Here is a 12,887-nt window from a genome sequence, read left to right as displayed (position 1 = left end):
GCCACCTCGCCCGGCTAGTTTTTTGTATTTTTTTACTAGAGACGGGGTTTCACCGTGTTAACCAGGATGGTCTCGATCTCCTGACCTTGTGATCCGCCCGTCTCGGCCTCCCAAAGTGCTGGGATTACAGGCTTGAGCCACCGCGCCCGGCCGAGCCAAGGTTTTTCTACATTCATATAGTAGTGAGACCAATGGAAAAGAGAGAAAAATACAACATATGAAGCTGGATTTTGAAAGATCTTGAGATGGGATTGTCTGCTCTGCCTATAGATGGATCCTAAGCTAAGAGCCTGAAAGACTAAGATATACTCCCTGTGTAGGACGGGGGATCCCAGTGAAGACCTGTCAACTGTTCTTACAGTTCTGCTGAGTAACAGTCTCAGAAGATCCAACCCCCTCCCCAGGTCCACACACCCATGAACTGTAGCAAAAGCAGAAGAGAAGAAATGGCTGAGGGATCACAACAGGCACAAAGGGCTTGAGACAGCTCCTTGCAGCTCCCGGGGCCTCAGATGCAAAGGAGGAGCAGCCAGTGTTTCCCATCTCCTGCGCAGGTCTTCCAAACACCGGAAATGAGGTGGAGCATAGACAGTTCCAAGCATCAGGACTGTGGAGGCCTCAGCTCTGATCTATATGGAAAGCGAACTGAGCATCAGGTGGGCATCAAGAACAGGAGAGACTGGCAGGGCACAGCAGCTCAAGCCTGTAATCTCAGCACTCCGGGAGGCCGAGGTGCGTGGATCACCTGAGGTTGGGAGTTTGAGACCAGCCTGACCAACATGGTGAAACCCCGTCTCTACTAAAAATACAAAATCAGCCAGGTGTGGTGGTGCACACCTATAATCCCAGCTACCCGGGAGGCTGAGGCAGGAGAATCATTTGAATCCGGGAGGCGGTGGTTGCGGTGAGCTGAGATTGCGCTATCACACTCCAGCGTGGGCAACAAGAGCGAAACTCCGTCTCAAAAAAACAAAGAACAGGAGAGACCAAGGGAGAAGCAGACCCTTGTGATATGGCCCCTCCTGGACCCCTCAGAGTAAAGGAGCCAGAGAGTTCACGGAAGTCAGAGGGCAATGTTGTCCATCATAATAAGTACTTCCACTTGTCTCTGTTTGAGCTGCAGCCCCCACTGGACAGCGAAAGGATCATCCATGACACGTCTCAAGGGCAGAGGCAGAAGTAGGGGAAGTTTAAAATTTCCTCTAAGAGCTCACAGGATATAAACATTTGTTTTCCTATAGAACTCTCCCACTGGCTGAGAGTTTCCAAACATAATTTAATGGTGTGGCTTCTTCTCCCCCCATCTGAGGTCTTACCTATTTTCACACCTTTGATCCATCTCCCACCCTTTTGGTTTTCTTGCTATTTGCACTTGGCTTTCCATGGTCCAGGGCTCTTTCCTGTGCTCCCACATGAGATAATATTCTGGTCAAGAAGAGAATTTCCTGCTTATGAAATGAATGGAACATGATGTGCTGTGGCTTTTCAAGAATCTCAGCCCTTTGCTTGGATAAGAAGAGAGAATATCACAGATGGATCTAGGAAAATATTTCACAAATTCTTTCACTGAATGCCTACTCTGAATGCTTAGGGAAGACTGTAATATGCAAATATCTAGCTCCCCTCCAAGAACTACTGAATCAAAGTACAGGGGTAGAAAACAAGAAGTGAGTATTTCAGAAGTCTACTATAAGCTTTCATGGGTACTTCAGCTCTGGAACCACCACTGTTGTATCAGGAAGGGGTCAGAACATCTGGAAAAAGGGGATGGTTGAACTCCAGAGTCCACATTATGGAGCTTTTCATTTCAGAGTCAACAAGGCCTCAAACTCAGTCAGGCAATGCAGGGGCTCCCAAGAGGCACACAAGGGAAAATGGCAAGATACCAAGGGCAGATTTTGACTTCTGGAAGAAAATAATCCTCACCCAGGGAGACCAGGTTCCTGTAGTTCTCCAACATCACGTCCCTGTATAAAGTCCTCTGTGTAGAATTCAGGCATTTCCACTCCTCTTGAGAGAATTCGATGGCCACGTCCCTGAATGTCAACTGTCCCTAAAATAATAAACACATTTCACCAAGGGGTTATGAAGGGAGTTACCATCTTCACACAAAATAAGAATAAAAGAGAATTTTAAGTATAGATTTAATTGAAGTGTGTGTTCTGGTTCTGATAAACTCACACTAAGGCATTTTTGAGTATACATCTCTCCCTAATTGTGCTTTTTTTTTTCTCTCTCTCTCTTTTTCTTTTTTTTTTTTTGTTTGAGACAAGGTCTCGCTCTGCTGCCCAGGCTGAAGTGCAGTGGCATGATCATGGCTAACTGCAGACTCAATCTCCCAGGTTCAAGTGACCCTCCGACCTTAGCTTTCCAAGTAGCTGGACTATAGGCATGTGTGTACAAAGTACATTTGAAAACTTCCTGGCCGGGCGCGGTGGCTCAAGCCTGTAATCCCAGCACTTTGGGAGGCCGAGACGGGCGGATCACGAGGTCAGGAGATCGAGACCATCCTGGCTGACACGGTGAAACCCCGTCTCTACTAAAAAATACAAAAAACTAGCCGGGCGAGGTGGCGGGCGCCTGTAGTCCCAGCTACTCGGGAGGCTGAGGCAGGAGAATGGCGTGAACCCGGGAGGCGGAGCTTGCAGTGAGCTGAGATCCGGCCACTGCACTCCAGCCTGGGCAACAGAGCGAGACTCCCGTCTCAAAAAAAAAAAAAAAGAAAAAGAAAACTTCCATGATGAACTAGGGATCAAGCAGAAGAAAACAACTCAGAACTTGAAGACAGGTCTTTTGAAATAAACGAGTCAGACAAAAATAAAGACAAAAATAAAAAAGAATGAACACAGCCTATGCGACATATGGGGCAGGCACCATAAGGTGACCAAATATTTGAATTTTTGGTGTCCCAGAAGGTGGAGAGAAAATGAAAAGGAAAGAAACCTATCTAACAAAATAATAACCAAAAACTTCCTAAGTGTAGTAAAAAGTTTAGATACCTAGATACAGGAAGTTCATAGATTCTCAAAGAGAGACAATCCAAAAATGTCTTCTCCTTGGCACATTATAGTCAAACTGTCAAAAGAAAAAGAAAGAGAATTCTAAAAAAAAAAAAAAAAAAGCAAGAGAAAAGCATCTGGTCACTTACACAGGGTGCTCCATAAAACAGGAAATTTCTCAATAGAAATCTTACAGGCCAACAACGAATGGTATGATATATTCAATGTGCTGAAAATAATAATAAAAAAAACCCTGCCAGCCAAGGATACTATACTCAGCAAAATTATCCTTCGTAAAAAGGAGAAATAGTCTTTCCCAGAGGAGCAAAGGCTTAGGGAATGCTTCACCAGTAGACTGGCCCTACAAGAAAGGCTTAAGGGATCCCTACATCTAGAAGCAAAAGGACAATATTGGCCATCATGAAAACACAATACTATAAAACCCACTGTCAGAGCTAACGTGCAAGTAAGGAAAGGAGTCAAATGTAAATGTTACCACTATAGAAAACCACCAAACCACAATGAAAAACAGTTAGACAAAGAAAGGAGCAAAGAACATACAAAACAACCAGAAATCAATGAACAAAGTGACAGTAACAAGCCCTTGCATGTCAATAATGAACTTAACGTAAATGGTTTAAACTTTCCACATAAAAGATATAGACTGGCTAAACTGATACAAGCATATAACCCAACTATGTGCTACCTTTAAGAAACTCATCTCAACTGTAAAGACACAAATAGACTCAAAGTGAAAATATGAAAAAAGGTATTATATGCAAATGAAACCAAAAGCAAGCAGGAGTACCTCTACTTAACAAAACGAACTTTAAGTTAAAAACAGTAAAAGAGATGAAAAAGGTCATTATATACTAATAAAGAGATCAATAAGAGGAATATAACAATTCTAAACATATATGCACCCAACACTGGAGCATCCAGACATATAAGGCAAATATTATTAAAGGGAGAGATATACTCCAAAACTAATAATAGGGATTTTAGCATTAGACGGCTGATTTAGACAGAAAATTAACAAACAAACACTGAATTTAAACTGCACTTTAGACTAGCCAGACCTAAGAGATATTTACAGAACATTTCATCCAACAAGTACAGAATATATATTCTTTGCATCAGCATATAGAACATTCTCCAAGACAGACTATATATTAGAACGCAAAACAAGTCTCAACATATTTTTAAAATATCAAAATTTTTTTTTTTTTTTTGAGACGGAGTCTGGCTCTGTCACCCAGGCTGGTGTGCAGTGGCGCGATCTCGGCTCACTGCAAGCTCCGCCTCCTGGGTTCCCGCCATTTTCCTGCCTCAGCCTCCCGAGTAACTGGGACTACAGGCGCCCGCCACCGCGCCCGGCTAATTTATTTGTATTTTTAGTAGAGACGGGGTTTCACCATGTTCGCCAGGATGGTCTTGATCTCCTGACCTCGTGATCCGCCCGCCTCGGCCTCCTAAAGTGCTGGGATTACAGGCGTGAGCCACCGTGCCCGGCCTAAAATATCAAAATCTTAATAAGTATCTTCTTAGAACAACAACGGAATAAAATTAGAAATCAATACCATGAGAAACTTTGAAAACTGTACAAATACATGGAAATTAGACAGCATGCTCCTAAATGACCATTGGATCTAGGAAGAAATTAAGGGGGAAATTAAAAAAAAAACTTGAAACAAGTAAAAATGAAAACACAATATGTCAAAACCTATGGAATACAGCAAAAGCAATGCTAAGAGGGAAGTTTATAGTAATAAACACCTACATGAAAAAAGTAGAAAAATTTCAAACAGGCCAGGCACGGTGGCTCACTCCTGTAAACCCAGCACTTTGGGAGGCCAAGGTGGGCGGATCACCTGAGGTCAGGAGTTCAAGACCACCCTGGCCAAGATGGTAAAACCCCGTCTCTACTAAAAATACAAAAATTAGGCTGGGTGCAGTGGCTCATGCCTATAATCCCAGCACTTTAGGAGGTCAAGGCTGGCGGATCACGAGGTCAGAAGATCGAGCTCATCCTGGCTAACATGGTGAAACCCCATCTCTACTAAAAAATAGAAAAAATTAGCTGGGCGTGGTGGCAGGTGCCTCTAGTCCCAGATACTCGGAAGGTTGAGGCAGGAGAATGGCGTGAACCTGGGAGGTGGAGCTTGCAGTGAGCCGAGATCATGCCACTGCACTCCAGCCTGGGCTACAGAGCAAGACTCCGTTTCAAAAAAAAAAAAAAGAAACACCTAGATGGCAAACCCACAGCTAAAATCACGCTGAATGGAAAAAAGCTGAATGCTTTTCCTCTAAGAACTGGAATAACTCAGAGATGCCCACTGTTACCACTTCTATTTCACACAGTTCTGGAAGTTGTAGTCACAGCAATCAGGCAAGAAAAAGAGATAAAGGACATCGAATTGAAAAAGAACAAGTCAAACTGTCCTATTTTACAGATGATATTAATCTAAAAAAACCTCAAAGGCCCACCAAAAAATACTTAGTTCTGATAAATTCAGTGAGGTTGTAAGTTACAAAATCAGTATACAAGTATCAGTAGTGTTTCTATACACCAAAAATAACTACCTGAAAAAGGAATCATGAGGGCAAAATCAAAGGAATCACAAAGGCAAAATCAATTTATAAGAGTTACAAAGAATTAAAATACCTAGGAATGGCAGGCTGGGCACGGTGTCTCACACCTATAATCCCAGCACTTTGGGAGGCAGAGGCAGGTGCATCACCTGAGGTCAGGAGTTCGAGACCAGCCTGGCCAACATGGTGAAACCCTGTCTCCACTAAAAATACAAAAGATAAGCCCAGTGTGGGGGCAGGCACCTGTCCCCCAGCTACTTGGGAGGCTGAGGCATGAGAATCGCTTGAACCCAGGAGGCGGAGGTTGCAGTGAGCCAAGACCAACCTGTGCAACAGAGCAAGACTCAGTCTCAAAATATATATATATTAATTCTTTCAATTTGTGAGCATGAAATGTCTTTCCATTTGTTTGTGTCCCCTTGAATTTTTTTCATCAGTATTTTGTAGGGTTGTTTTTTTTTTTTTTTTTTTTTTGAGACGCAGTCTCTCTCAGTCACCTAGGCTGGAGTGCAGTGGTGTAATCTCAGCTCACTGCAACCTCTACCTCCCAGGTTCAAGGGATTCTACTGCCTCAGCCTCTCAAGCAGCTAGGATTACAGGCATACACCACACCTGACTAATTTTGTATTTTTTTTAGTAGAAATGGGGTTTCTCCATGTTGGTCAGGCTGGTCTTCAACTCCTGACCTCAGGGATCCACATGCCTCAGCCTCCCAAAGTGCTGGGATTATAGGTGTGAGCCACCGTGCCCAGCTGTAGGGTTCCTTTTGTAGACATCTTTTACCTCCTTGGTTAAATCCATTCCTAGGTTTTTCTTCTTCTTTTTTTTTTTTTTTTGAGACAGAGTCTTGCTCTGTCACCTAGGCTGGAGTGCAATGGTGTCATCTCGGCTCACTGCAACCTCCACCTCCCGGTTTCAAGCAATTCTCCTGCCTCAGCCTCCTGAGTAGCTGGGATTACAGGTGCCTGCCACCACACCTGGATAAGTTTTTGTATTTTTAATAGAGACGGGGTTTCACCATGTTGGCCAGGCTGGTCTCGAACTCCTGACCTCGTGATCTGCCCGCCTTGGCCTCCCAAAGTGAGAATTAATATTGTTAAAATGACCATAGTGCCCAAAGAATTTACAGATTCAATGCAATCTCTATTGAAATACCAATGTCATTTTATTAAAAACAGAAAAATGAATCCTAAAATTTGTATGGTATCAAAAAAGAGCCCAAAGAATCAAAGCAATCCTGAGTAAAGCTGAAGGCATCACTCTACCTGACTTCAAAATGTATTACAAGGCTATAGTAAACAAAAGAGCATGGTATTGGTATAAAAACAGCCACATAGACAAATGAAACAAAATTGTGAACCCAGAAATAAATACATGTACTTACAGCCAAATGATTTTTGACAAAGGCACCAAATACATACACTGGGGAAATGACATCCTCTTTAATAAATGGCGCTGGGAAAATTGGATATCCATGTGTAGAAGAATGAAATTGGATCCCTATATGGCACCATATACAAAAATCAACACAGATGCATTAACAACTTGAAAATAAGACCCCCAAAATATAAAACTACTATAAGAAAACAGGACAAACACTTCAGGACACTGGTCTAGACAAAGGTTTTATGGCTAAGACCTCAAAAGCATCAATGGCAAAAACAAAGATAGATAAATGGCACTATATTAAATTTAAAAGCTTTGCATAGAGTGAAGAGGCAACCTGTTGAACAGGAGGAAATATTTGTAAACTATTCATCTGACAAAGGACTAATATTCAGACCGTACAAGGAACTCAAACAGTTCAAAAGTAACAAAGAAATAATCCCATTAAAACTTGGGCAAAGGACAGAAGAGACCTTTCTCCAAAGAGGACATACAAATGGCCAACAGCTGTATATAAAAAATGCTCAACATCAGTAATCATCAAAGAATGAGAAAAGCACAGTATCATCTTATCCCGGCTATTACTAAAAAAGACTATTAAAAGACTATCACTAAAAAGACTATTACTGGCTATTACTAAAAAAGACAAAAAAAATAACAGATGCTGGTGAGGAATATGGACAATGGGTAACTCTTACACACTGCTGGTGGGAATGTAAATTAGTATAGCCATTACAGGCCAGGCGTGGTGGCTTACATCTGTAATCTCAGCACTTTGGGAGGTCAAGGCAGGCAGATACCTGAAGTGAGGAGTTCGAGACCAGCCTACTCAATATGACAAAACTCACCACCCCCTGTCTCTACTAAAAATACAAAAATTAGCTGGGTGTGGTGGTGGGCACCTGTAATCCCAGCTACTCAGGAGACTGAGGCAGGGAGAACTGCTTGAACCTGTGAGGCGGACAATGCAGTGAGCTGTGATCGTGCCACTGCACTCCAGCCTGGGCAACAGAATGAGACTCTGTCTCAAGAAAATTAAAATAAATAAATAAATAAATTAGTATAGCCATTATGAACAGTATGAAGACTTCTCAAAAACTAAAACTAGAACTACCACATAATCCAGCAATCCCATTACTGGGTATTTATCAAGGAAGAAGAAATCAGTATATCAAAGGGATACTGTACTCCCATGTTTACTGCAGCACTATTCACAATAGCAAAGATACAACATCAACCTAACTATCTATCAACAAGTGAATGGATAACGAAATGTGGTATATTCAGCCATAAAAAAGAATGTAGCAACATGAATGGAACTGCTGGTCATTATATTAAGTGACATAACAGAAAGGCAAATCTCACATGTTGACACTCACTGGTAGGAGCTAAAAAAAGTTGATTGCAACGCCGGGCGCGGTGGCTCAAGCCTGTAATCCCAGCACTTTGGGAGGCCGAGGCGGGTGGATCACGAGGTCAGGAGATCGAGACCATCCTGGCTAACATGGTGAAACTCCGTCTCTACTAAAAATACAAAAAACTAGCCGGCCGTGGTGGCGGGCGCCTGTAGTCCCAGCTACTCGGAGGCTGAGGCGGGAGAATGGCGTGAACCCGGGAGGCGGAGCTTGCAGTGAGCCGAGATTGCGCCACTGCACTCCAGCCTGGGCGACACAGCGAGACTCCGTCTCAAAAAAAAAAAAAAAAAAAGTTGATTGCATGGAGGTAGAAAGTAGAATGGTAGTTATCAGAGACTGTGAAGGGTGTGTGGGTGGGTGCGGGCAGGGAGGACAAAGAGAAGTTGGTTAATGAGTACAACTATAGTTAGAAGGAATAAGTTCTAATGTTCGACAGCATTGTAAGGTGACTACAGTTATCAACAATGTATCGTATATTTTCAAAACAGCTAGAAGAGAGGACTTGAAATATTCTCAACACTTAAAAATGATAAATAATCAAGGTAATAGACACCTCAAATACCATTACTTGATCATTACACATTCTATGACACATGCAACAAAATATCACATATGCCCCTTAAATATGAACCAATATGATGTATTGACTTGAAAAAGGAGCAAGCTATCCTTGTTCCTTAATATGAAAACATGTAAATATTCACAACTTGCAGGATAAAATACCCCAACAAAACATTTACTGAAAATTTTCTTCTAAAATCTCACAATGATTACACACATTTCAACAGGGCTTGAACTGTCTCTTCACACAGAACTGACAATAGTGGCTCACCATTGAGACGTGTGCGAGGGTGAATAGTGGCTCACCATTGAGACGTGTGCGAGGGTGAATAGTGGCTCACCATTGAGACGTGTGCGAGGGTGACTAGTGGCTCACCACTGAGACGTGTGCGAGGGTGTAAGGCTTGACAGGAAAAGGGATGCTCTGTATCTAAGCACCTAAATGTGTCTCTACTGAGAGTTTCACCATAAAACAAATATATACATCGTGTGATGTTTAAAATAAAAGCAGCATAACACTTAATAATAATAGATATCATAAGAATATGGCTATATCCTCTTCAATGAAAAAGGAGTTCTGCTCTGATATCTGAGCAAAACTGTTACCATTTTTGCCTAAAATATCTGATGCCTAAGAGACCCTGCAGGAATAGCACCATCTCCGTGGTATGCAAATGCTGAGAATGGTTTAAAAACTTGGCCGGGCGTGGTGGCTCACGCCTCTAATCCCAGCACTTTGGGAGGCCGAGGTGGATGGATCATGAGGTCAGGAGTTGGAGACCAGCCTGACCTACATGGTGAAACCCCGTCTCTACTAAAAATACAAAAATTAGCTGGATGTGGTAGCGTGCACCTGTAATCCCAGCTAGCCAGGAGGCTGAGGCAGGAGAATCGCTTGAACTCGGGAAGCAGAGGTTGCAGTAAGCTGAGATCGCGCCACTGCACTCCAGCCTGGGTGACAGCAAGACTCAAAAAAAAAAAAAAAAAAAGTCCTACTCCTACAGCTGGCCAGGCACGGTGGCTCACGCCTATAATCCCAGCACTTTGGGAGGCTGAGGCAGGTGGACCATACGGTCAGGAGTTCAAGACCAGTCTGGTGGCCAACATAGTGAAACTCCATCTCAACAAAAATTAGCCGGGCACAGTGGCAGGCGCCTGTAGTCTCAGCTACTTGGGAGGCTGAGGCAGAGGAATCACTTGAACCCGGGAGGTGGGGGTTGCAGTGAGCCAAGATCATGCCACTGCACTCCAGCCTGGGCAACAGTGTGAGACTCTGTCTCAAAAACAAACAAAAAAAAGTCCGACAGTTACACTTTTTGTTGTTGTTGTTAGACAGAGTCTCGCCCTGTCACCCACGCTGGAGTGCAGTGCAGTGGTGCGATCTCCTCTCACTGTAACCTCTGCCTCCCAGGTTCAAGTAATTCTCCTATCTCAGCCTCCTGAGTAGTGGGGATTACAGGCGTGTGCCACCACGCCTGGCTAATTTTTGTATTTTTAGTGAAGATGGGGTTTCACCATGCTTGCTGGTCTCAAACTCCTGACCTACAGTGATCCGCTCACCTCAGCCTCCAAAGTGTTGGGATTACAGGCCTGAGCCACTGTGTTGGGCCTTACAGTTACACTTCTACATTGACTTTATGTTTCAAAGTCATTAAAGGAAAAAACGCCCGCTGGTACTGATGTCTGCATCTCAACTTTACATTCCATTCCAAGTCATTAACAGTCTGGAGTCAGAGACATACTGATACACTAGTTTTATCTGGATTACAAAATCAGGCACAAAATATATCCCCTTATTGGCTGCCTTTTCCAGGATTTACCAGGTATTTGTTAATATGTGACTTTAGGCCAGGCATGGTGGCTCATGCCTGTAATCCCAGCACTTTGGGAGGCCGAGGCAGGTGGATCACCTGAGGTCGGGAGTTCGAGACCAGCCTGACCAACATAGAGAAACCCCATCTCTATTAAAAATACAAAATTAGCTGGGCATGGTGGCGCATGCCTGTAATCCCAGCTACTTGGGAGGCTGAGGCAGGAGAATCACTTGAACTCAGGAGGCAGAGGTTCCAGTGAGCCGAGATTGCGCCACTGCACTCCAGCCTGGGCAACAAGAGCGAAACTCTGTCTCAAAAACAAACAACAACAACAACAAAAAACATGACTTCCATGGGCAGCTTCTCTGCTTCTCTATTCCTGGGCCACAGAGAGCTGACGGTACATCCATATGTGGCCCCTGAACAATCCCTGCTGCCCGACAGCACTGACACCACGGGACCCTCACCCCATCTCCATCCATGTCTGGGTGTGAGCCCTTCCCAGGCCCATGCCCAGTGCAGCCTCTTCCCAAGTTCATGTCACTGGGTCAGAGTGAGACGGAATCTCAGCAGAGATGAGAGGGACTGAGGAAAGGCATGGGCGAATGTGAGCAAACACGTCAGGCAGGACACTTCAGAGTCGGAGAAGATTTGCAGCTCCAATGCATTGTCTCCTGCCTTTCTGAAAGGAAGAAGACAGAATGATCCACACAGAATCTTTCTTTACCTGAGTAAAAGCCATTCGGGACTCCTTTGCTCTCTTCTTCCGGGTTTCTTCCTCATGTGCCAAGAGTCTTTAGAGGTCAATGCTGAATAACAACAACAACAACAAAAAGTGCTCTTTATTGCTCAAAAACAACACACCCCCTCTTGTGTGACAGGCACACACACACACACAGGGAGGAGCTCGCCCTGTGCAAAGATGGTCCTCTGCTGCCCACTGCACCAGGGTGGCCCCAGGGACAAGAAACTCCTACAGGAAAACTCATACATGAGTCTTCTGACCCCTTTCTTCAGAACCCTCTCCCCTCCTGGAGAAGCTCGCACACACGCTGCAGCAGTGGGGAGCAGACCCAGCCCTGATCAACCGCCATGCAGAGCCCAGCCCCCTTTCCCTCTCTGTGGCTCCCAGGCTGAGCTCAGCCCTCAGAAATAGAGGACGCAGAGCCTTGGTGCTCAGGGCTGGATATAGATGAGAATCATGCTGGGCACTGTATCATCAAGGGCGAGTCCCAACCTATGTGAATGGGAATCTCTGGGACACGGGTGCGGGCACAAGAAGTGTATCTGCAAAGTACCTCAGCACTTCCACATAAAGCCAGGGGTGAGCTCTACTCAAACAGGGTCAGCCCAGCATAGCGCCCACCTTCTGACTCTGTTCTCCCCTTGGGACCTTGGGTTCATCAGGATCCAGACAGTGGAAGCAGAAAGAACCAAGAGAAGCATGCAGAGCAGGTGATATGGACCAGAGGAGGGAGTGAGGGTGCGGCTGGAGTGTTAAATGGGAGGTGGGTCACAGAAGTCCCCACTGAGAGGGTGATATCAGAACAGAAACCTGGGGAAGGAGGGGTGTTTGCACCTGCAGCTGAGGGGTCAGCGAGTTCCAGCAGAGGGACAGCCCACGTGAAGGCCCTGAGGCAGGAGCAACCTCTGCCCAGGAACAGGAAAGATACCTGCATGGCTGGAGTAGAGGAAGCGAGGAGGATACAGGTAGGAGATGAGGTCAGAGAGGTCCTGGGAGGGCAGATAAGACAGGGCAGATGCCTTCAAACGTTTTTCTCCCATATCTCAAAAGAATTTTGGAAATTATATATTTCCTCACCCATTTTAATTAAACATACAATATTTTCTCTATAAATTAACACAGTTACAATGTAATATATATTTGAAGTCCCAGGAAATACATGGTCGCCCTCATCTGAGATGTGCAGGACTGCAGGGGAAGGCATCTAGGGAGTCAGGAAGTCACTTTTGGACACCTGAAAGTGGAGATACCTGTTAGATGTCCTAGCAGAAAGTTGAGGAGAAGGCCAGGCGCGGTGGCTCACGCCTGTAATCCCAGCACTTTGGGAGGCCGAGGCAGGTGGATCACCTGAGGTCAGGAGTTCGAGACCAGCCTG

The 12,887-nt window shown here is 44.6% G+C and overlaps 1 protein-coding gene across 2 annotated transcripts in view; it reads right to left on the bottom strand.

The window, feature by feature from the left end:
- The window catches only part of ZNF415 (zinc finger protein 415), a 31,086-nt gene that overhangs the window by 14,350 nt on the left and 3,849 nt on the right, over nucleotides 1-12,887 (bottom strand). Inside the window, exons 2-4 of one of the 2 annotated variants that reach the window (XM_011979750.1) lie at nucleotides 12,347-12,501; nucleotides 11,495-11,576; nucleotides 1,927-2,047 (exon numbers count right to left, since the gene is read on the bottom strand). In XM_011979750.1, coding sequence (XP_011835140.1) covers nucleotides 1,927-2,047; nucleotides 11,495-11,509 — 136 coding nt within the window. In that variant the 5' untranslated portion in view covers nucleotides 11,510-11,576; nucleotides 12,347-12,501. Of the gene's footprint in view, nucleotides 1-1,926; nucleotides 2,048-11,234; nucleotides 11,250-11,494; nucleotides 11,577-12,346; nucleotides 12,502-12,887 lie in introns of those variants that run through there. The other variant, XM_011979755.1, reaches the window with a different exon arrangement.

This window comes from Mandrillus leucophaeus, unplaced genomic scaffold (assembly GCF_000951045.1).
Source record: "Mandrillus leucophaeus isolate KB7577 unplaced genomic scaffold, Mleu.le_1.0 Scaffold104, whole genome shotgun sequence".
NCBI classification, from domain to species: Eukaryota; Metazoa; Chordata; class Mammalia; order Primates; family Cercopithecidae; genus Mandrillus; species Mandrillus leucophaeus.
The sequence above is the reverse complement of the archived record's forward strand: the minus strand, read 5'-3'. Positions and strand labels throughout refer to the sequence as shown.